The 25,317-nt window shown below is 42.7% G+C and overlaps 1 protein-coding gene across 1 annotated transcript; it reads left to right on the plus strand.

The window, feature by feature from the left end:
* Nucleotides 1-683: 683 nt before the first annotated feature.
* On the plus strand, nucleotides 684-24,389 carry cers6 (ceramide synthase 6). Its single transcript, XM_071925300.2, has 11 exons — nucleotides 684-970; nucleotides 2,139-2,244; nucleotides 2,381-2,511; nucleotides 15,428-15,485; nucleotides 17,026-17,076; nucleotides 17,194-17,286; nucleotides 19,764-19,892; nucleotides 20,222-20,328; nucleotides 22,299-22,455; nucleotides 22,744-22,767; nucleotides 23,373-24,389. The coding sequence occupies exons 1-11, from the start codon at nucleotides 801-803 to the stop codon at nucleotides 23,529-23,531; spliced, it is 1,185 nt and encodes a 394-aa protein (XP_071781401.1). The 5' UTR covers nucleotides 684-800; the 3' UTR covers nucleotides 23,532-24,389.
* Nucleotides 24,390-25,317: the final 928 nt, after the last annotated feature.

The following is a 25,317-nucleotide window of genomic DNA, read 5'->3' on the forward strand; positions in this document are numbered from 1 at the left end:
ATTTTTCTGGCAAAAAATGCAATATGATGGAAGACCAAGGCAGACTGCACTAAAATGCTACAGTGCAAGGAGGATTAACTGGCTTTTGGCTTTGTTTTCCTCCACGTTTTGTTTGATATACAAGATAAGTTGCATTTCACAAGTCCAGCATTAAATATTAACTTTTTTTTTTGGCAAAAATGTTATTTACAAGGTCAGGCCTACACCTACTGACAAGAGCCTTGAAACCGTCAGTAGGTGGCATGGTTTGCCAAGCATGGGGCAGCCTTGAAGCCCATGACAAAAGTGTTGCCATGTTTATTGCCCTCTTCATTTCACTGTTTCACCCAGTTTATTTAATGCTTATAGGGTTTGACTGAAATAGTAGAAATGCTATATGTGGAGGGGGACATTTTGCTTCTGTGGCTCATAAAACAACACAACAGCAACATATTTAAACAGGATAAGAAAGCTATCATTATGCCTTTTAGTTGTGTCATGAGGGAAACTACAGTATGTTAAATTCAAATGACTCTCATGAGAGGCTATTCAAAAACAATTTCACCTTGATTGCGCCGTGATACAGGCGGTATAACCTACAATGACTGCATCATGCATGACATTTCAATGCACCAATCACTTGCGGAGGAGCTGATTGAGTCTACTTCCCTACACTGGAATAGCTGAGGGGAAATAGACGGACGGCGATCTAGCACAGATATCTCATCAGCAGAGCCTGCAGATCGCCTGTGAAAGACCTCCAGGACACAGCGGGCCATCGATTTCTTTCTCGACCCGGTCAAAGTGTCTGCTCCAAAGCGATGGCCGGTATTTTGGCGTGGTTTTGGAACGAGAGGTTCTGGCTCCCTCACAATGTAACCTGGGCTGACTTAAAAAACACAGATGAGGCTACATTCCCGCAAGCCGAGGATCTCTATCTGGCGTGTCCTTTAGCCTTCTGCATCTTTATGATACGGCTGGTTTTCGAAAGGTGGGTCTGGCACATGCATTTATTCAGGTGGCTGTTTTAGAGATAAAACAGCGATCGCACGCTATGTCGACTCGATAATCCAGTGAATGAATAATTTCGCATCAGCCCACTGAGCATGTGTGTTGATTTGTCTGTCAGTAACCTAAACAATGGCATCTTATCTGGTGAGCCCACAAATCGCCAGGGATGATCATCCTTTTTTCTGCAGGCCTGTAACATTGTACGTTGTCTGACCATTTGAATCAGTCAGTATAGACACATTGCAGCCTGTCGCAAGTTGCAGGATACAAGTCAGACTTGCCCAAGCCTCCAATTATTGTCCTCTCAGTCTTAAACATATTTCAGAGCTTTGCGGAATAGCATCATGCAGACAACAGCCTCGTTTTACTAATCCTGGTAGTTTCTTTCTTATTGTTACATTGGGAATGTGCTCTAAACAGTATATTATGATATGATGCATTTTGCACAATCTTCCTCTCTCTGACTATTTGTACAATCATCTTTACAAGAAAGCCACAGAGCCATAATGGTCACAGCAAGGCTCGTCATGCATATGTGGGTCAGGTGTCTCTTTAGGCAGTAGTGAGGCCTGTTGTTGATTTTTTTTTTTTTTACAAAATCCCTTTATCTCAGAAAATATGTTAATTTTAAAAAGTGGAGATCATTTGTGAGGCCCTTTCAGAGCAACAGCCCTAATGTTTGATCTTTGGGGTTTTATACATGATATGGGGTGAAAGTAACTACATTTACTCCAGTTACTGTAAATGAGTAGCTTTTTCATGTAATTGTACTTTCTTGAATAGTTCTTTTAAATCAGTCATTTTACTTTTACTTAAGTATGTTTTTCCTGAAACACAATATTTTCTTTTGTAAAAAGGAACTCGGTAACTTTTACTGAGTACATTTTAAAAGAGCTACTTTTTACTTTTACTCAAGTAGATGTTTACACCAGTACTTTTACATCTACTTAAGTCAAATATAAACAAAGTAACAGTGCTTCTACTTCAGTAGGATGTTTTGGTACTTTTTCGACCCGCGGTGATTACATGGGTTTTTCCAACCAGTGATGATGTATTTGTAAGATAATGGTGACTGCCTTTACAAACTACTCCCCTGTTGTTGATTGTGTTGATCTAGAATTGTATTATGATACATATTTTAATTGCAGGTTTATTGCAAGACCATGTGCTATGGGCCTGAAGATCCAAACCAATGGGCCACAGAAAGCGCAACCTAATGCCATCTTGGAGAAGGTTTTCACTGCTATAACCAAGGTGCTGCATGTGTTTCCTGTCTTCCCCGCTGTTGAATACTTATTTGTACAAATGTCACAAGTATTCTGTTCCATCTCAAATCATTTGTACCACAGTGAATGCCATGCCTAAACAAGTCTTTATGTTGTCTTGCCAGCACCCAGATGAGAAGAGGCTGGAGGGCCTGTCCAAGCAGCTGGACTGGGACGTCCGGACCATCCAGCGCTGGTTCAGACAACGCCGCAACCAGGAGAAGCCCAGCACCCTCGCCCGCTTCTGTGAAAGCATGTAAGGCAAATGAAATTGGAACAACACCGCAAAACCTGTCATGCTGTCATGTGTTTATTGTTTACCAAAGACACACAACATGTTAGAATTAAGTTATTAACAGCCGAAATGCTGATATTACACGATATGTGACTCACTAAGATGGCAGCATGAATGCTGGCAGTGGAGCAAGAATGTGTCTCAATGCAAACCAACAAAACCACACTGGCTGTAAGAGAGAGGACTGGCTAATCTGCAGTAGAGCGTTTGCCATCAGGGAGATTGTACTTACTTAGCAGTGTGATGTTGGAGGCCAGCGAGTGAGTGTGGCTGTCACAGTAGAGTCATGTCTGACACCAGTAGAGCCAATCTGGCAGTAGGAGGCGCAGGGAGCCTCACAGCTTCTGATGCCCCTGAGGCTGCTGTTCACTCAGGAGCACACTGTTGGCTGATTAGACCACTGGGCTCTTAATACAGACTCACAGAGGAATCCCAAAAAGCAAAACTGTTTTCTTGATGACAAAACATGAAGAAACTAGACTTCGTAACTCCTCTGGAATATGTGTGGGCTTCCCAAACACGCTTAGCTGACATCCATTCTGTTAAAAAAGCAACAATTGCACCCAAAGCTGGTATCTGCGCACAGTGTGACTGACTGCAGACTACATTGGGTTTTTAAGCAGTTTCTGTCTGTCTCAGTTGCTTACAGTGCAATTCTCCAAACGGAGCCGGCCACAGTCCTTCCAGCAGTAATCCTGTTCTAATTAGCCCCTCGTATACAGCTGTTGAGGACTGATAGCATCCTTTGTCTCACAGACGTCAGGATGGCTCATCTGCTGTCTATTCTTTTCATTATGTAAACAAAGAGGCAAGCAGCAGACACATTTGGTCTGGAAATAATGAAGAATTTGCATGGAGTTTATTTTGGAGCTATTATTATTTTGTTTATTTTCCAGCTACAGTGCAAAAATAGCCACTTCCACAAGTCAGTTAATCAAGTATTTTCTTTTTTTAAAAACAAGTGGAAAAAAATCTGCCAGTGGGGTGACATAATTTCCAACTTGTTTGAAGAACATTCTTGAATCAAGTGTCATTTTCTTTATACTGGTGAAGTGAACTGCCTTCTTCTGTCTTGTTTCAAGATATTGACACTTATCACTTATCAACTAGGACATTCCTGAAACAAATGAAACTGCATTGGAAACAAGTGGAATTATTTCTCCCCACTGGCAGAATGTTTCACTTGTTTTAAGAAAAATAAGACTTTAAGACTGAGTATGAGAGTAACTGACATGATAAGAAGAATTTTTGCAGTGTAGTTTCACTGGAGCCTCCCTGATCTCCTCCTCTCCTCAGTCGTCTTTAGTGAGGACAGGCAGGCGAACACTTTGTTGTCCTTCACAGCCCTAGTTGTCTCATCTCATCTTCCTTCATCCTCCCTCTTTTCTAGTTCTATTGAGTACGAAGAAATGACCAAAAGCAGCAGACTCTAATACACAGAATCTAAATAGAAATAGAATGGCATGCACACCCAATATTAAACTCATCTTATTCTTGTGACACGCGCCTACTATCAGCAAATGTAGTTACTATTTTTATCTTGCTATATCTAAATTTGGCCTCAGTTAATACTTGATATGTACTAAAATTGCATGGGACTAGACTAGTCTTACTTACGCATTTGCACTAAGTAGACACTTTCCCTTGTCACATTAGTCTTGAAACCATAACATGAAACCATAACATATACATGTTTCTCTATACTTTCGAACTACTAACATGGTAAATTTAACCAATCATTGTCGTTCTTTTTTATTTTTATCAGAGACAGTTCAAATTCTGTAACAGATACTGACAACTGGATCTAGGCTTTTTATCCTCTAAACACATTGGGCACCTGTATAAGAACATACTGATATCAGTTGAGATCACCAATATCCTTATTATCAGTGTTTCTCTAACAGGTGCATGAGTGATTTTCATAACGCCAACCAACACCCCCTCAGAAGCCACTCAACAGACACACAACTGACACCTAACAGGCATGTTGGTGCTGAACAGATTCCTACTAGAACAGCCATTTACATGTGTTCTCTAAAATAATTAGTGCTGGTGTTGCACTCGTGAATCGTCGACTGGATTCAGTGGCAGATTTTAAAAGAAGATGTTTATTCTGAAAAATAATTATAAATACAAAAGGCTGGCACGGCTGGTACAGTTGCCTCTACTGGTAATCGCCAACTGATTAATCAATTATGTACAAAACACTGGGATTCATAATACAAAATAATAATCAAAATAATCAACATCAATAGAAAATTATAATTAAGCTACATTAGATTCATATAATAGTTCTTAATCACACTAACCTATCTATTCCAAGCATAAAGTATTCAAAAATTATCATTCTGTAATGTACTACCCTTTCTACAAATAATAAGTCAAATAATAAGGCACTGTCACTCATAAAACTGATTAACCTATATTTACAACTGGCATCTGCCTTGGTGCGCCGTTGCCATGGCGACTGTAAACGCTACTACTACAGCTGATGTTACAGTTAGCCATCGCAAGTCAAAACACACCCACATTCCGGCTCCCCTTCAAGGTAAAAGCATCTGACAACATAACATACACACTCCCAAACAAAGAACACATGTATGTGAGTTAACACAACCTAACATGTAACTGCAAATATCGTTTCAATGGTTAATATGACCGTTATAGTGTTCGTTCGCGGTAGCGAACTAACGTTAGTTAATAAAAGTAGATTACCCCAAAAAATACACAACGGACAACCAAGAACAGAAACAATAGCTCCGCTAGCTCACACACATTACAGTGGACGCATTTAAGTGCTCGGTGACACCTGACTCACCTGAAAAATAATTATAAATACAAAAATGAGTCGGCTGGCACGGCTGGTATACAGTTGCCTCTACTGGTAATCCCAACTGAAGGACCAGCGCGAACTCACTATTAACGGCACCTGCCTGCGTTTTAAATTCTAAAACTAACTGCTTTCCCAAGTAAATTTAAGGAAATAATTGGTGGTGTCTGCTGAAGCAGAGATAAATATAAATCAGAGGATTTCAACATGCCCCACAAATGTTTCCTGACATTTCAACACCATTACACTTGTCTGTATTCACTGGTGGTTACATTGTTTAACACTCAAATAAAACAATCACTCAAAAAAAATGTGTTTGTTTAACCACACAGCAGCAAACAGGTCTCAATATTTCAGCCAACAATTTCAAACACTTCACTCAAAACAAACCCTTTTTTTCTATAGGTATCAAGGCATTCAGGCAGGCATATAAAATCAATTTGTCAGAGTTCATTCATCATAAACTACATTAAAGTTATTAAAGTCCAACAATTACCATGGCCTCCAAAGCGGTTTGTCAACTATGGGGCATGACAGATGGGGCATAAAGGAAATGTCCACCATTCTAATGTCTCTGTCACTGGGTACACCTAGAGTGGTGTAAGTCAGCTTCGTGGGCTGGCGTCTGTCCCTTCGTGGGTACAGGTGGAGTGAGGGTGACAGATCTTCAATTTCTTCAGCTTCAGGCGCAGACAGGCATTGTCTGACCTGTACAGCCCTCTTGTGCCCCTCTAACCCCACACTGTTGCCACCAGATATGTGGTGTGGTGTTAAGGGAAGTTGTAGCTGTTCATGGGCAGGTGTCTGAGGGGTGGTGTGGTGTGAGGGGCCAGGAGCAGGTAAGTATGGGGCAATGTAGTGTGGGGATCCGGGAGAAGGTGAGTATGGGTGTGGGGTGAAAAGGGTGTCGTAGCAGCTCACTGGAACAGGGGCAGGTGAATCTGGGACGGGGCTGGTGTGAGGGACCAGGAACAGGTGAGTATGGGGCAATGTGATGTGGGGTTCCAGAAGAAGGCAAGTATGGGTGTGGGGTGGAAAGGGTGTCGTAGCACTCACTGGAACAGGGGCAGGTGAATCTGGAACAGGCGGCTCTGGAGCACAGAAGGAGGACTGGTTGATCTGGGACTCAAAGGGAACTGCCTCAGGATCCAGTGCAAAGTCCTTTCCACTGTTCTGTTCTGTCTGCCTTGTTTCCAGAGGGGGGTTTGTGTTGGAGTGCTGCTTTCTTGACCTGTTCTTTTGCTTCCTCTCTTTACCAGGGTGCATGCTGGGGCCCACAGACTCCACTGTCTCCTCCACTGGTACGTGATCACAGGGCAGGAGTAAATTGCGATGGACCACTCGTTTTTCTCCTCTTCCATTCTCTGCTGTCACCTCATGCACAGGGCTATCTGGGGCCTTCCGCTGCAGGACCACATGCACTCTGTCTTCCCAGTATGACCTGAGTCTTCCTGGTCCACCTCGCTCGGACAGGTTCCGCACCAACACTCTGTCTCCCGGGTTCAAAACGTGGCCATGCACTTTGCGGTCATACTGTACTTTTCCTCGGGCAGCCTCGTGATTTGCAGTTTTAGTAGCAATGGAGTATGCTTCCCTCATCCTGTTCTGCCACTTGGCTACATAGTCCTCATGCTTCTCATGTCCTCTGCTGACATGGGTGTTAAAGATGAGGTCGATGGGAAGTCTGGGGGATCTTCCAAAGAGCAGGTAGTAGGGGGAGAAGCCAGTTACCTCAGATAGGGTGCAATTGTATGCGTGGACCACCTTGGGCACAGAGGTTTTCCAGTCCAGCTTCTCCTCATTGGTCAGGGTTCTCAGAATACTAAGCAGAGTTCTGTTAAATCTCTCTACCTGGCCATTCCCCTGTGGATGGTAAGGGCTTATGTGAGACCCATGAACACCACTGAGTTCTTTCAGCTTCCCCAAGAGCTGGTTGTCAAATTCCTTCCCCATGTCATGGTGGAGCTTACTAGGGAAACCAAATCGGAGGAAGAAGTCATTGAAGAGTTTTTCAGCAACGGTCTTAGCTGCCTTGTTCTTGGGGTAAGCCTGTGCAAACTGGGTGAAATGGTCCATGACAACTAGAATATACTCAAACCCCTGTTTGCAGGTCTCTAGATGGAGGAAGTCGATGGATACTAATTCAAATGGGTAGGTTGTCTTGATGTTTTCAAGTGGGGCTCTGGTTTGCTTATGTGGTCTTTTCTTTTTGAGGCACTCACACTTTGCTGTGACAAACTGTTCCACGTCAACATGCATCCTTGGCCAGAAGAATCTGTCTCGGATGAGGCCAAGTGTTCTCTCCACACCCAAGTGTCCCATTTTTTGGTGTAGCTCTTGAAACACAAAGGGGTGGAACTCTCGGGGCAGAACCAGCTGATGTCTGTCTGCTGTTCTCTTGTACAGCACTCCCTCACTGTCAACATACAGCTTAGGCAACTGTCTTAGCAGTGCACATACATCTGGCTCTTCACTGTTCAGGTCCTTCCTTGAGGGCCGTTGGCCGCAGGAGATGTACCGTAGAGCTTGACCGATGACAGGGTCTTTCTTCTGTGCCTGTTGGAGCTGCTCAGGCATGAGTGGGGGACCTAGGGTGTTCATGGGGACATCCTGGACAAGGCTGACACCTTGGATGCACACAATCTCCCAGGTAGGCATCTCCCTGCCCAAAGTAACCCCTGTCATTGCTGCATTTATGACGGCTGGATGGACCTCCTCGGTGCACTGGCTCATGTATCTATTGATGTCAAGGGGCATGCATGACAAGCCGTCTGAATCAGCGTTGGACTTCCCTGGCCGGTACTTGATGGTGAAATTGAAGTCTGCGAGCTCTGCAACCCAACGATGACCTGTGGCATTAAGTTTGGCAGTGGTGAGGACATAGGTGAGGAGGTTGTTGTCTGTATATACAACAAAGGATGGTGCATGGTACAGATAGTCCCTGAATCGCTCACAGATGGCCCACTTCATTGCCAGGAACTCTAACTTGCCAGAGTGCAGATGGTAGTTTTTCTCAGCTGGTGTCGAGTCCTTGAGCCATATGCAATGACAGCCATCTTTCCGCTTTGTCTTTGGTAGAGTACAGCTCCTAGTCCATCCTGTGAAGCGTCACAGTGGAGGACGAAAGGCTGTGTCATGTCCGGGTAGCCAAGGATGGGAGGAGAGGACAGGCGGTCAATCAGCTGGTTAAGGATGGCCTGGTGATTCTCCAAGTCCAAGTGATTGGAGTGCGAGAGGACTTCTGACCACTGCTCTTCACCGCTGTCTTCCTCCGTCCTTTGGGTGAAACCAATGCTTGTGGTGCTGCTGTTTTGTCCGTGGCTGGTAGGTCAGAGAGTAGGGCATACAGAGGCTTGGCTACCTTGGAGAAGTCCTTGATGTGTGGACGGTAGTATGAGATGAAGCCCAACATCTTCCTCAAGTCTCCAACTGTGGCTGGTCTCCTCTCTTTCAAGGCCTGAACAGGGGCTGTATCTTTGGGGTCCATTGTGTAGCCCTCGCCACTGACCATCTTTCCCAGGAACCGCACCTTTCTCTTGAACAGCTCACATTTGCGGGGAGTGAGCTTAACACCATGCAGCTGGTACCGCTGCAACACTGTCCGCACATGCTCAAGGTGGTCAAAGAAGCTGGAGCTGTGGACCAGGTTATCATCGAAGTAGGGCTGACAGATGGTGTCCCGTAGACCTGACAGACATGTCTCCATGCTCCTCTGGAACTCAGCAGGAGCAGAGTTGAGGCCAAATGGAATCCTGATCCACTGATAGAGGCCCCAAGGTGTGATGAAGGCTGTCAGATGGCGACTTTCTGGATCCAGGAAACCTTGGTGGTAGGCCTTCCCCTGGTCAAGGACAGAGAACCAGGAACTGCCACTCAGTGAGTCCAGCATGTCTTGGATACGGGGGATGGGATGACGGTCAGGCACACTTTTACTGTTGAGCTCCCTGTAATCACAACAAAGTCTCAAGCTTCCATCCTTCTTATGGACACACACCGCTGGGGAGGAGTAAAGAGACCTGGATGGAGTGATCCAGCCTTTGTTGAGGAGGTCCTGTAGATACTGTGACTGTCTCAAGATAGCCAATGATGGTGTACTGGTTGAGAGAGATGGAGTGGTTGGTGGTGTTGGCAATGGGGATTGTGATAGTACCTTTCCTCCCAGGATCTGTCCTTACCAGCCCTTCAGTCTCCTCCAGACCCTCTGGAAGGGGATGCAGGTCACTGGGGGTGAAAAGAACTTCCTGACCTTTGAACCGGGCTCCGAGATGGGCAGGCACTCTGATGGTCGTCACTTCATTGGCTTGAAGAGTGTTCCTCTTCTGGCCTATCCTGACGACTCCAACATTCTCATTTCGGTCTGGGGTCTGGATGAGCTTGATTACCATCTTCGCTATCCTGGCTGTAACAGAGAAGGTGGTACTCACTGTCTGGATGGCCTCAGGGTCAACTCTCTGTCCTGGGTTTTGGGCCTTCACCACCTCCTCTATGACATTGTAGCCAATGATGGGTCTCTCTGCCATGCCTGGGTCGCTGGACACAAGGATGGGGACAGCAAGAGCTTCAGTTTCCCTCTCATGGTTACAGAGCTTGAATTCCACTGCGACCCAGCCAATGAATGGGATCTCTGTTTGGTTGGCGGCTAACCCAGTCAAAGGTTCAGGTCCCAAAAGCTCTTCAGTGGACCTCAAAATGGTGTGAGGAAGATGTTCAGCCCTCCAGGCATCATTGATGACAGTAGCTTGTGCTCCACTATCCCATAGGGCTTCCACTGGGATGTTGTTAATCTTGCATTTCACCAAGCACTGCCTCCCTATGAGGTTCACCAGCTTCTTCCTATGCAGAGGCCTGATGTAAGTGGGATGCTGGGAACTAGTTGGAGCAATGGAGTCTTTTCCAGTGGGCTGTTGTTGATTTTTCTCTTCCTGCGTATGGCCCTCTCCCTCATTGTGCATTTGTTGTGGAATGAACAGGCGGTGGGACGCATGGTCTGGAGCTACAGATGGTCCCCCATCAGCAGCCCGTTCCCATTTCCCATCCGTCTTGGTTTTCTGCACCCCCGGGAGACATGGCCAAACTTGCCACACCGGAAGCAGTGGTTGCAGTCCTCTCCTCGTCGTGCCTCCTGACATGCTGGACAGCCTCTGGGCCTCTGCCTGGCTGGTTGTCTGCTTCTGGCTAGTGGCTGATAGGACTGGTAGTTGGAGGGCTGATTAGCAGGGGGCTGGTAGACAGGCTCGACTGTCACTTGATGCCTGGTGTTAGCCTCCATGGCAGCAATGAACATCTGCCTCATCTCCTGCATGTCTGCTCTGAGCTCCTCTATCACCCAGTGGGTGTCACTGCTTTGAGACTTCCCGCCCTTTGAGGGTTGTGATTGCAGCTCTCTTGCCTTAACTGTCACTGGGGTGGAGTCCTTGGCTTCAGGTGGAGCTTGAGCAGCACGGGTGGTCTCAGCCTGGACCTCACAGACTCTAGCTCCCTTTACAGCTACTGACCTCTTCAGTTTCTGCTGTCTCTCCTTCCAAACTGGCAGCCTCACTGAGTTTCTCTATGAGGGTCTCATCACTCACATGGATGTCCGTCAGGTAGGGCCTCATTTGGAATTTGATGGCATCGCTGAGAAGTCCTGTTTCAATGGCACAGAGGAATTTACGCTGCACCAGGTCTGGGCTGCAGTACTCCTCGGCCTCGTCTTCGCTCAGTTTCCACAGCAGCCTTTCCTGCAACTCTATGGCCCTGCACAGAAAAGTCTGTGGGGACTCACGGAGTTCCTGTGACGCACTGGTGAGCTTGTGGTACAGGTCGATGGTGTTCTCTTCTTTATAATGCCCCTTTAAGATGGTCTTTAGTGTGGAGAGGGTTAAGCCACTTTTTAATCTCAAGCATGTCTCTGAGGTGGAGGCCAGGGCTGACTGCTCGGACAACTGCCTCTACTATTTCTACTTCTGAGTGTCCTTTTTGCAGCCCTACCTCAATTTGGTGGACCAGACTAGTGTAGGAAAGCTTGTCTTTTTGTCCTACTTCTCCTATTTGTCCATTTATCCTGAATTCCCTCCTCAGTGTGACTTCGGGCAGGGGTGCAGGGTGTGGTGTGCTGCGCCTTACCTCTGCTGGGTGGTAGTTGAGAGAAGACAGCCTTTCAGACAGGGTGTGGATCCTTTCCCTGAGGGCTCTGTGGGTCTCATCCTGGTGGGGCTCAACTTTGGGAGATTGGTCGTGGAGACTGTCTGTGTGACTCTGGTCAGGGGGAATGCTAGTAGCCCCTCTTAACTCTCTCATCCTGTGTACATATGAGAGCAGGTTCTCCAGGTACTGACATATCTGCTCCTTGTCACTCTCCTTTTCCTCCATCTTCTCCATTTCCCTCTCTATAGCCTTTATAAGGACCCTCTTTGTTTTACCCCTCTCGGCAGGAACAGAACAGTTGATGTGGTCACACACATCCTGAAGTTGGAATAGCTCTAACTGCCAAAGCTCAGTGCAGATCTCATCCAATAAACTCTCCATACTTTCTTATGATGCTACTCTTACTGCAACTGCTGATGCTCACTCCTGGCTGGCTCACCAAAAATATTTTGCAATCGTGGATTGGATTCAGTGGCATATTTTAAAAGAAGATGTTTATTCTGAAAAATAATTATAAATACAAAAGTGAGTCGGCTGGCACAGCTGGTAGAGTTGCCTCTACTGGTAATCGCCAACTGATTAATCAATTATGTATAAAACACTGGGATTCATAATACAAAATAATAATCAAAATAATCAACATCAATAGAAAATTATAATTAAGCTACATTAGATTCATATAATAGTTCTTAATCACACTAACCTATCTATTCCAAGCATAAAGTATTCAAAAATTATCATTCTGTAATGTACTACCCTTTCTACAAATAATAAGTCATGTATTTCTGCACTGTCACTCATAAAACTGATTAACCTATATTTACAACTGGCATCTGCCTTTAAACGCTACTACTACAGCTGATGTTACCGCCAAGTCAAAACACACCCACATTCCGGCTCCCCTTCAAGGTAAAAGCATCTGACAACATAACATACACACTCTCAAACAAAGAACACATGTATGTGAGTTAACACAACCTAACATGTAACTGCAAATATCGTTTCAATGGTTAATATGACTGTTATAGTGTTCGTTCGCGGTAGCGAACTAACGTTAGTTAATAAAAGTAGATTACCCCAAAAAATACACAACGGACAACCAAGAACAGAAACAATAGCTCCGCTAGCTCACACACATTACAGTGGACGCATTTAAGTGCTCGGTGACACCAGACTCACCTGAAAAATAATTATAAATACAAAAGTGAGTCGGCTGGCACGGCTGGTATACAGTTGCCTCTACTGGTAATCCCAATTGAAGGACCAGCGCGAACTCACTATTAACGGCACCTGCGTTCTAAATTCTAAAACTAACTGCTTTCCCAAGTAAATTTAAGGAAATATAATTGGTGGTGTCTGCTGAAGCAGACATAAATATAAATCAGAGGATTTCAACATGCCACACTGGCAGCACATTTGGAAGATGATTGGCTATTAACAAGCTTTTTTCATCGAGGCAATTTTAAATCATGCCTATTATTCAAACCAAATTGGAGAAGTACACAAAAGTGGAAGGGACAGCCATTATTGCCTATAGAGTTACAGAGCCATTATTGCCAATCTTACAACAAAGTGCAGCAAAGAGGGAATTGATCAATCCTTTATCCGAATTGTATTCTGCTCAAAGCCAGAGTTTCGTGACTTATTGTTTGGTGAATGCTTTGAAGGCAAACAGTTGCAGCTACTGTTCAGTCTGCTCACCTGGAGGAGTGACAAAGTTGAATAAGATGAACAAGAATGACCTGCAACTGCTTGAATCCAAAACTGGGTGCTAGAATCGGAATAAAGCCAGCCTCCTCATTACCGAGTTGTTGGCCACATCAAAGCCGCTCCCCAGAATTATCCCTCCGTCTACATCTGTCTACATATACAGGTACATTTTAGAAATTGAAAATTGTAGAGAATGGCAGATCTTTTTATTTTATAATTCAGTCTCATCAGGTAGCATGTGCGTTTCATGAATATGTAATGAGGCAAATATAAAATGCTAATGGCTCTTTAATCAATGTGTCATGAAACATGCCATGAGCCTGTTCTGATTGTGCTTTGTAAAACACACTTTGTAAGTGGTTTATAATATAACACATAAGCATAATTCCAAGAATCACAGTAACTATTAAACACTGTTACAACACAATTAAAAGGATAAACTAGTTGCTGCTAGATCATGTGCAGCAAGTAAACAGCTTTCAAACAAGTTAAAGCACATAATTCTACTATTCCCCACAACCAATAATTATCAGGATTGTATCTGAAAATGTAACTGAGATTGACATAAAGACATATCTGTGCCTGACTTCTATTCAGGGAAAGCAGTTGTGAGTCATTGTTATTGTACATATATAGCAGTGATTCAGCAGCACTTGAAACAGACTCTTGCAGTGTTTGATGAACCAGTTGCCATGCAACAATCTTTGCCCAGTGCCAGGTAGACTAGTCCAGTTTGTTTGGTTTTACAATACTGTTAATCAAGCAGAGTAGATAATGACAGCATCCACAGGCCATGTGTTACGTGCTAATGTTATCTCTGGTGTCCATTAAAAAACGAACAATTGATTGTCCATGTAAAAGGCCACTTTGATGTGACCAACATGTTAAAAAAGTCCCTTGCAAAAGTTCTCTAGCGTTGTTGAAAGATGCCATGTTGAGTTTGCAGGCTGTGGCTGCCAAAATGTATACCATTTAAGGCCAGCTGGAACTAACCACACAGCACAGACTTTAAAGTATGCAAAGCCTCTTGTCTCACACGACATGCTATGCAGCATTTGTCATGTCCGCTGGCTGAGACTTGTCAGTGAATGTTTCCTTCCATGTCACAGAATGCTACTTTTACTTTGTTCCTCCTCTCCATGGTCTGGTTCATGAAGCTGGCACAGTGTGTTCAGAAGTGTCCAGAATATTTATATCTCATAGAATATACAGTACAATGTACTGTATATATCACAGTGCAGTAGGCCCCACTGGGAGAAACCATTTAAACTAATTGGTTAAAATACTGACATGCTGTGTAAACTCAATAAGAGACAACAGGGAATCTCTCATTCAAGCACTCCGGTTAAATTCGGTTTTGTTCCCTGTAACAACAATAACAGCTTCATCTGAAGCATCTTCCACAGTTGTCTAACAAGGGTTCTTGCTAGTTGGCCAGTTTTAAATCCTTCCTCCCAGTTGCTGACTGTTGTGAGCTGGGTGTGTGCACATCTCCCTGCTCAGCAAGGCTTTGATCACTGAAGTGTCAGCTGAAGCAGCTTCGTCTCTGCCTGTAAGCCCAGCAGCCCCATGATCACAGCAGAACTTTCCCTACCAATCAATGTGCAGCTGTGGTTACATTACGTGCAGGCAGGGTTATGTAAAGCACAGATCAGGGGCTGGGACAGGAGAGGGGGGAGTGTCTCGTCTTTCCCTCTGCGCCACGCCATTGTGGAGTCGGTGGTGTCCCAGCCTCAGTGACTCACACTGGAATGCAGACGTGGGGATGTAAGAGGACCTCACACCACGGCACTGCACATTTCTGACTGCAGGCATGATGGGCAGATTGTATGCCACAGTGTGCTGCATCTACGGCCAAAAACCACAGATGGAGTATATAAGTTGTGTATGAAAGTAACTTAACTGTCCACAGCCCATATTTATATGTCTGAATGTGTCTAAATTGTATGACTTTAGGATGTGATGCAGCATGTTTTGTTCTGCACTAATTGGTCTGAGTGGTTAAAAAAATCTGCTCACTTCTCCACTACTCCCCTGTGGATCCAAAACTGTACCGCAGAACCTGGTTAGATTCTGGCAAAAGGGGGACACCAAAAGGGGAAAAAAAAGAAAGAAAGAAAGAAAGAAAGAAAGAAGAGCAAAATGAAAGGAGACAAATAACAAAAGCAAATCACAACCTGATTTACTCACTGTGTTATTTTGTTCTTGCAGGTGGAGATTCACGTTCTACCTATACATATTTACCTACGGAGTGCGTTTCCTTAAAAAGGTAAGTTTTGCTTAAAGAGAAATTGGCAACAGCCTCCTCCTCATACCTCCTCATTTGTTAGCAATGTTAGTGCAAGTCAATGAGCTATGAAACCATTCTCTCAAATCTCATACAAGTCCTTTCAAGCAAATCTACTACTATTACCACACTTATGGGGGTATACGGAATGACTTGCATGCAATTTTCAGAGTAGGTCAGCAACAAAAAGTATGCCATAACTTTTTGAATGTCTTAAGGGGCTGCTGATTTGTTTTAACATAGAAAAAAACCTTCTAAAAATCCCAAATCATGTGACTGACAAGTAAAATGGGTGTTTTGGTGTGTTTGACTAATATGAAACATTTCAGTTTGTAATGGAACCTTGTACAAAAACCTATTGGTCATTTATGATGGATCTTGCAGGGCAAGGAGGAGCAGCTGACAAATAATGTGTCTTTCATTCCTACCAGTGTGCTATGCTAAATAATAGATCCATTTGGTCTGAGCAGAGTATCAATTTTTCAGATATCGCTGTCTGTTTGCGAATGAATTACCATTGAGACAACTGTAGTTCCCTATTCGCAGCTACTTTGTTAATGTTACTTTGGTTGGTGAAGGGGAAGGAAATTAAAATTGAATTGTTATTGTTCTGTGGATACGGTTTGTCTTTTTATGCCTCTCCACACTGATGTTGTGTAATGTGCTGTGGCTACTGCCTCGGAGTGTCTTAAATAAATGAGCAGTGAAACCATTTTGGCGGAGATGGATTAATCTAATCATAATCAAGGGAGCAATAGGTGAGATAGCATAGTGGGGAAAATTTCTCAACGAAACAAGTTGCATGACGAAGCACTTTGTGAAATGAGTTCCTTCCCTGGCAATCCCTGCCGCAGGCCCAAGTCTCCCGGGGGGTTATTAATAGCAGCAGGTCTACAGAAGAGTGCAGAAGATGCAAACTCAATCGTCTTCCCTAAGTCGCAGTGATAAGTCACTGTTCGATTACAGCACATTCCTAAGTATCACACTTAACATTTAACACTTCTCTTTCACCCCGATCTCATAACTCAGGGCTTGATTTGAGGATGAACTTCTTATAAATATACCTTGGTGGTCCAGTTTCCTTTTATAGCAAAGCATGCACCGACCCAAAACCCTTTCTCATACAGCAGGTCTTTAGTATATTACTAAACCACTTTGATTTCATCTGGTATCCATTAAGGAAATCATTCAGTTTTCTGTGGTCACATTGATATCCATGTGTTGGATCTTAAATAAGAAGGAAATATTGAACCTCAGGCACTGTTGTGCTTTGGGGATCAATACCGCTAGAAGAACTTAAATTGTTCATTTGGGAATAGTGTAATACTGCATTGATATTGCAGTCAGTGGCGCCTGCTCTTTTTCAGTTTTATTGAAAGGTTTTACATGTGAATTAAGCCCACTCTTAATGTTTAGTTTAAACAGTTATATTTTTTCAATTTCATAATATGATCCAGTTTTATTATGAGTTTCATATGGTTTAAAAATAATTGATTATAAGTTAGTGTTTTTGTTTTTCCAGACTCCGTGGCTATGGAACACTAAAGAGTGCTGGTACAACTATCCTTACCAGGTAAACGTTCACACTAATCTTTGAATTATGATTTGATACTACAACTACAGCAAATGGCTTGCATTAGCAAAACATCTAATTAGCATTCTAACTTTGTTGCTTTGTGTGTTTGTACAGCCCCTGACTGTGGACATCCATTATTACTATATTCTGGAGCTGTCTTTCTACCTGTCCCTACTCTTTTCCCAATTCACAGACATCAGGAGGAAGGTAGGAATCACCACAAGTCACACCGAGACAGCTCATAAATTGTACATCTATAATAACACGTGGGATCTTTTTATATCGTGCTTCTGTTACAAGGCATGCGGTTAGGCAAAGGGTGACACTTCACAGTTTTGAGTGGATATTATCTAGAAAATTCAGTTTTGTTTGTACCACTACAGGTTAACACAGTAGCACTCTCACAGGAAGAAAAACATTATCTTTGTTTGACTGCGCTCATCCCTCCTCTTTTTGTCTCCGTGCCTCTGTATTGTTTAGTCTATTTCCTTGTGAACAGTTCCTCTGCCTCAGTGTATTCTCTCTGATGTGTGAAATCACAGAACATTGTGAGAAGGAAAAGGATTAGTATTAGCTCCTAATATTTAGGAGTGGAATTTACTAGCAAACTTCATAAAACTTTCCTTAAAGCATTCCCTATAGCTATGGGAGGTTGTGGAGTTTGTTTTGTTTCAGTAACACTTCTTGTGTAATTCAATTAATTACCATCAAATGACTTTTTAATATGCAACATGACAGTGTTTCCAGCACACATTACACAGACATCATAGAGTACTTTGAAGAATGGTGCCACTGAAGTGATAGTCACTTAATTTTACTAAATCTATCAGGAACTTGACCTGGTTGGTTGGTGCCAGCCAAAATAAGCACATGCAAACAAATAATGCATGATGCTGAAAAAGGAATAGTACAAATAATATTCATTTAATACAGTCCAAGTTAGATCTTGATGGTTCAGGAGTCAAACATGCATAACGTTTGCCGCAACGGTAAAATCTGATTATAGACAGAAGAGTTTTAATGTCTGCACAGGGTCTCCATCTTTCTAATCCATCATCCCTCTCTACTACATGCAGAATTAAAAGGAAACATGCTAATTGAGGGTCAAGCAGACAGCTGGGCTGACATGAGGCCCAGTTTTGTGACCCGTTCCTGCTTAATCCTTTGAGTAAAAAGAAATAATCCATGGGATATACCCGCACATTCTCCAATGTAAAGAAGGCTATAGGATAGTTTATGCACACATAGACTGGCACACAAACACATGCAGGATTTATCCCTTCCTTCAGTTAAATGTTCAGTTAAACATTACCTCTGCTTCCACTGGTTCCAACAAGATGCTGTAGGTGTCAGGCACTTTATATTTATGAGATATCAAGAACCAGACAGTCAACTTAAAGTGACAGGAACAGAGAACATAATGTGGTCATTATGCATGTCGTCTATAAGGTTTGAAAGGTCAAACTTGGTCAGTGTCTGTAAGAACTGAACTGAAATTCAGTTTCAGGTCATACAAACATTTTCAATGGGCAACAACCCACTTCAACCCACTTTCATTTTCTTTTCTGTTTCTTTTGAAAACGGCTACACTCTGGTTTTGGTTCATTCAGTATCAATTTGCATGCCTCCCACCCACAGTCTTGTTCCTGTCTCCGCCCCGCCCCCCACTCTGCCCCTGTCCACAACACACTTCACTCACTGCACTCACAGCAACCCCATGATGCCATGCTGTGTATGCCTTCACTCTGTCATCTCTTTGTTGACTGTTGGCATGTTGTCTGTTTTTGTTTCTCCTTTCAGTTTTTTCATGCACACCACTACACTGAGGAGGTCCTCTGCATCCCCTGCCAATTCCAGTATGTTCTCCCTGCACACTGTTGCCTTGCTTTCATCCTGTATCTCGCAGCATTACTCTTCCTTCTCATCCTCCTTCTCATGCTCCTGCCATTTTGGGCTGGTTCTGGCTGCTTACAGCTGCTGTGAGATATTTCTAAAGGCTAAAGGATGCTAGAGGAATGCTACTCCATGCCATCTGTGCGCAGCCTCATTCACCTGGAGCTCTCATCCAGGCTAGCCCAAAACAAGTCACTCATACCAAGGTTGGCCCAAAGCCAAACTGCTGCATATTGTCACACGTGACATCTTGCTGCAGTACTGATGGTTTTAATTCATATTTAGCTGGAGCGATTCTCCTTTCTCTATGATTTTGATTTTGATTTCTTCTAGATTAGTGGAGAAGTTGGGAAAATTTTCCTCATATTTTGAGAAAGCTATATTTCAATTTGACACATAGACAGCATCAGATGAGGAGGGAGTTGTATCCAGTGTGTACTGTACAGTACATTACAGTAATACATTGAGTGTTTCATAATAGTTCAATGTATTCAGTGTATTTGGTAGTATTAGGTGGCATGACATGTTGTCATTTGGACAGTACAGAATTATCACAATGGTATTGCATCAATGAAAATACACAGGGGCTGCTGATGTCACTGTAAGTGTGTGCACACAGCAGTCATGTCCGCCACATCACAGTCAGGCTTTCACTTTGTCACATGTTGCTGTACTGTACTGAATGTTCTGGGTATGTGCCCATGCTGTGCCTCAGATGACAGTGAGGCAGTTTTGAAAGTAGGCCTACTCACTGTAGTTGTGTGACGTTACCTTGGCAACTGTGTCCGCAGGATTTCCTGATCATGTTCCTGCACCACCTGGCAACAATCTCCCTCATCACCTTTTCCTATGTTAACAACATGGCGCGGGTGGGAACTCTGGTCATGTGTCTCCACGACGCCGCAGATGTGCTGATGGAGGTGAGGATGGGTGATACAAATAACTGCTGTGAATGGACGGAGGGGTAGATGGATGGGCGAGCGGATGCAAAGATGGTCGGGTGTGTGGGCGGACTGTTGAGGGAGTTGTTATGCTCTGCTATCTCTAAATCTAATATTACTAACATATCATACTGCATCATATTGCTACAGTACATTTGGAGTACATTAACCAGATTATGATATAGTTTAGTTAGCTGTCAACCTTTGATGCTGGCTACAAGAGTTGTTTAATTCTCTTATTACATTCTCAGAGAAATATTTCAGGCAGTTTACATGTTTGAATTAATTTGTGAATCTTTTTTTTCCAGGCTGCTAAGATGGCCAATTATGCCAAGTGCCAGGCACTTTGCAACCTTTTGTTTGCCATGTTTGCAATTCTCTTCATAAGTTCCAGGCTGGGAGTCTATCCTGTCTGGTAAGTCTCATTCAGTTTTTTTGTGTACCATCGTTTGCATCAGTCTGACTGTCGACAGTTAGCCTCTTTGAGATAGTGTTAGCCTAGTCGTTTGCATGTATTTATGTACTGTCAGTGAGAGATTTTAATCTCTGTCAGTGAGAGACTTTAATGGCCTGTGCTGCAGATAAGTGGTTCTCAAAGTGGGGTCGGAGTCCCCCAGGGGGTCACAAGATAATTTTGGGAGATGATTTATGGAGTAGGAAAAACACATATTTCTATTATGATCATGTCTATTTCAGATTTTTCTCTAATTTCTGCTTTTTTTCTTGTGAATAATGAATAGTTTTCAGCCTCTAGGCCTCCTCTGATAATTAATCAAATGAAACAACCTGAAAAGGAAAATCATTCTTTGGTTGAACTGTTGAATTGTTTGGTTGAACCAGTCTGCATATGTAGTACGGGCATCCCTTCATGTTCAGGGATTACTAGCCAAAAAGCTTAAGAACCACAGCTGTAGATCTGTGAATTTTTTGCACATTTTGCCGATCCATCCCTGCAAATGCATGTCAGAGCCATGAAGATCTCTGTGCTGTAGTAATACTTTCTCCATAACGGTTTGTGTGTCAGACACATCTCTGAATTTTGTTGCTAAGTAATAGTTACTATGGATACAGCAGCTTTATCCTCTGCAATAAAGCCAAGAACAAATGAAAAGCAAATCATTATTGTTATTACTGCTTTATCATTGAAAGCAGTCTATAGAGTGGAGCCTGACTGTTAAAACATCAAAGGCACTTCTCATTACAGGGATCTTCTGTCATTAGGTGCTGTTACTTTTATGGTTTTAAGACCTGCATTACATTTAGTGAGCATTACCTGAAGTAGTAGCTGATCTCCTTTCAAACGGCTGTGCCAGAGAATAGAGGCAGTGTAAATATTTTAGTTCATTTTTTGGGGGGTTTTACCCAACGGCATTTAAAAGTCTAATTAGATAGTGAATGGCAATTGTAATGGGCCATTCTGAATATATTCGTGTAGCTTTCAGGTGAGTGCAAATCAGTCTTAGTCCTTGAACGCGTATACCGCAGTCGTCCTGCATGTCCTTGTCAAACTCCCAGCAGCACCGCCATCACACCTTTAACAAGTGAAAGGAGACATGATTTAGTTTTCCAATAAGCCAGCTGCTATTGTCTGTCTTGCCTTGAGATACCATCGAAACTTCATCAACCCAGAAACGCTTGTTCAGACACCACTAGACTCAAGATTGGGGTCATTAAAAAAGCACGGCTACAAGTGACAATCACACTCTATATTCTGAAGGTAACATTTCAGAAATGCACTGGCTTTTTCAGAGGGCTGTTTCAGCAGTTCAAATTTAAAGCATTTTTTAAACAGTTTTTGTCAGCACCCCGTGGTTCTCTGTCTTTGTTTTCCCACTCTAATATTGTTATACTATAGTTCATTTTTGTCACACACACACACACACACCCCTCCTCTCACCACACCAGTAAGAAAGTTGTCATTACTCTAAGGCTGTTGCCATGACTTCAGTATCTGCAGGATGATTCACAGACAGCCATTTGTGATAATTGGTCTGGGGATAAATTTAACATAGATTACGTTTTGATTGCATGTCATGTGAAGCCAAGCCATACATAGCCTTTTATCTCCCAATTGTTTCTACTCCATTAGCCATGTTAATTGAAGATTTAGATTTAGCGCTGTCCGTGTTGAAATTTAAACAAAATGCTGCAGTGGCCAGTGCTAACTAAGGGCCAGGTGCAACATGAAGGATGAGGAGCTGGAGCAGAGCCCGCCTCTTTTCTTTTCACTGGCTTCTGTTTGTCTTTGCCCACCTGCTCCTCACGACATGCAATAATGCCCCAAGAAGAGCTAGTGCGTTTAGTCTTTGTGCATTCTGTTTATTAATGAAACATGTTTGTTAATGACCTCCCCCCCCCCCCCCCCCCCCTTTCCTGCTGTGGTAGGATTTTAAATACAACCCTGTTTGAGAGCTGGGAGATCGTCGGGCCCTACCCGTCCTGGTGGGTGTTCAACCTGCTTCTGATCCTGCTGCAGCTTCTTCACTCCTTCTGGTCCTACCTCATAGTGAAGACAGCCTGCCGAGCCATCTCCAAAGGAAAGGTGAGTCACAGCTGGCCCCTCCTCACTCAAGTCTTCCCAAAATAGCACCACTTATTACTTTATAGTCTATCTCTTCCATTGATGCCTGTTGTTACGTAATAGGCTCATGTGCTGCGTGCATATCTCTTAATTCAGTGAGTGTAGCATGCTAACACTCTACGATACTGTCTGTGTATTGCTATTACAGTGAAGCCCTACTGTATGTGTGCCACCATAGAGTGTTGTGTTGTCAATAGCCACCTTTGACTTTCTCTTTCTATTCTCTATGCTAACCTGCCAATCCTCAAGGCGGGAAAATGGAATCCTTTACATGTAAGTAGCCTCACAGGAGGAACAGCTCAATCAAACTGCTGTACTGTATGTTTAGTTCGATCTCATCTCACTAGCTAGTCATGTAACCATTTGCATACATCATAGTCCTGACTGTCAATCAGCCCTAACCTAAGTAGTGCTTTTTTTTTTTCTTATGTGGCTCATTAATGTCTTCCATTTCACCATCACCATATGTTGCAACAATATTTTCTCCAGTTTTGTCATTTTATTTATTTGCAAAAACACCTCTCAACCTGAATACTTTCTTCAGTTTTGCTCAAACTGATGATTTGATGACAACATAGAGATGCACTTGTCAGGAGCTCATTTGGATAAATGTTTATATGGCACCTTATTATATATAACGGCATGCCCACATTTCCCCACATTTGGCAGATCTAGAGTTTGCAAATAGATTTATATGGTAATTAGAGCTTGTTGCTTTGCACTGATTGGCAGATTACCTTCAGACCCCGATACACATGAGCACATTTCTTATGCCGTCACACATGACTGCCACGGATAATGGCACTGATAATAAGAATTTTAATGGAAAAAAAAAAAAAAAAAACCTCTGAGCCCTAACCATCCATTTATTTGCGCAGGTGTCTAAAGACGACCGCAGTGACATCGAGTCCAGCTCTGATGAGGACGACAGTCCTCCGCCCAATCAGAAGCACCACAGCAATGCCACTAATGGGACCAACAAAACTCACGGGACCAATGGCTACCTGACAGGAGCCCCGTGTCCAGATGAACACTGACTAACCTTCTGATATCACAACACTGGAGCCAAGCTACAGACACCATCCATAAATTTTGTGTGTGCGTGTATCTGAGTGTATGATGGAGACATGAACAACATTGCCTGTCTGGTACTGGAAGTTCTTCATAGAATTATGTGAATGCAGTTTTGTTATCAATTTGATTCTTTACTAATTTCCTCTTGCAATTCATTCTCTTTATCTATATATTTGCATCAAACTGCACTCAATGAAATATCAAAGCACTCCTGTCGGTACAACCCACTCTCTGTTTAGCCAATGAATGAAAGCATTCCACTTTATGGTGTAAGCATGCTACTTAAACATACAGTAGTCTGGCATACTGGGGGTGTGTTTTTTTCTTACATTAGCGTCTTTCTATGTTATTTATTTTTTATAGGTATGTTTGCAGATTATGGTCGGATGTCTAATCTACTTTCATGTCAGTGTTAAAGATTGAATGATCTTGAGCAACACGGCTGTTTTTCAGCTCATTCCATCCGCTGTAGACTCATACAGTACATCATGATAATGTGTATTAGCAAAATGCTGAAGACCTGGGTTTGCTTTTAATGCTACACCCCCAAAGATATGCCAAAATGATGATTGAATTCATCTTCACTCACAAATGAATTGTAATGTGTGTACTTTACTCACATTGTAATGGAAAATACAAACATTCTCCACTCAAACTGTAAATGAGATGTCAATAACAGTATTATGTGAACGATATGGCTAGATGCTGTATTCCTAATTGATGCATTTTGTTAAGTATTCTGGTACATTTCTGGTAAGAATTTCATTAAATGTCATTTGCCCTCTTGCGAGGCAGACATGAGGTGTTTGAATTATTCAATAAAAAAACCCATCAAGATTGCAAATAAGCATGAGCCTGTTCAATTAGTTTTAATCAGCAAAGAAAAGCTATTTATATAATCCTGATGATGGATTCTAATTTTCTGAAGAAGTACATTTTTAAAAATCTGTATTGTAGTACCATCAATAATTACTTGGGATAAAGTGATATTCACTGATAATTCACAAAAAAAAATATTAAGCACTCTGCTGTGACTTTAAATAGGTAATCACTTTGCTAATGTAGTGTTTTATCACGCTGTTGGATGATTTGATTGAAGATAATAAGCACTCCTGTTTATTTTGTGTGAACCGTATTTGTTGGCATAATGTGTGATGAGTCAACAAAGGACACAACAGTTCAGAAGCATGTTAAGGCTCAGTTTCGTCTGCAATGTCCTCAAAGACACACTAATGACAAATCACCTCCCATTGCTACTTTGATGTGGAAAGACGGTATAATTCCTAAATGCTTATTCCTCATCCGGTCAGTAAAGGTCCTCTACACAATGTAACACTGAGGTGAATAATTGTCTCAAAGCTTAGGATTGGTAGTAGAGTACAATCAGCTCTACTATATGCATAAAAATATTACAAAATGATGCTTTGTTTGGGTGATAGAGTATATGTACTATTTATGAGATGTAATAGTTGGACCACTTTTGATTTCGTCATATTATTGTGGCCACAATTTGCAAAACAGACACAGATATGGGCATGAGTATGTTTTGTGTGTATATATTTTTCTTTTTGTCTGTGTGACAGATTGATAGCCAGAAAGACTGACTTGTCATTCTGCTCCAGTCTACATTTCTAGTTTTTTTTTTTTTATATATCTTTCAATGGAATTTTCCTTTGTATAGTGCACTGACAAAAGCTCAGGTGATTTCCGCATGAGTGACTTTGGGAGGAGATTGGTCAAAGTTCCAAT

Source organism: Centroberyx gerrardi, chromosome 10 (genome assembly GCF_048128805.1).
Source record: "Centroberyx gerrardi isolate f3 chromosome 10, fCenGer3.hap1.cur.20231027, whole genome shotgun sequence".
NCBI classification, from domain to species: Eukaryota; Metazoa; Chordata; class Actinopteri; order Beryciformes; family Berycidae; genus Centroberyx; species Centroberyx gerrardi.

Excerpts from the sequence above, each read along its gene's own strand:
- cers6 (XM_071925300.2), top strand. The coding sequence starts at position 801 with ATGGCCGGTATTTTGGCGTGGTTTTGGAACGAGAGGTTCTGGCTCCCT. Across the intron at positions 2,512-15,427 it reads GCCCGCTTCTGTGAAAGCAT|GTGGAGATTCACGTTCTACC; the intron begins GTAAGGCAAATG and ends TTGTTCTTGCAG. Across the intron at positions 15,486-17,025 it reads GAGTGCGTTTCCTTAAAAAG|ACTCCGTGGCTATGGAACAC; the intron begins GTAAGTTTTGCT and ends TTGTTTTTCCAG.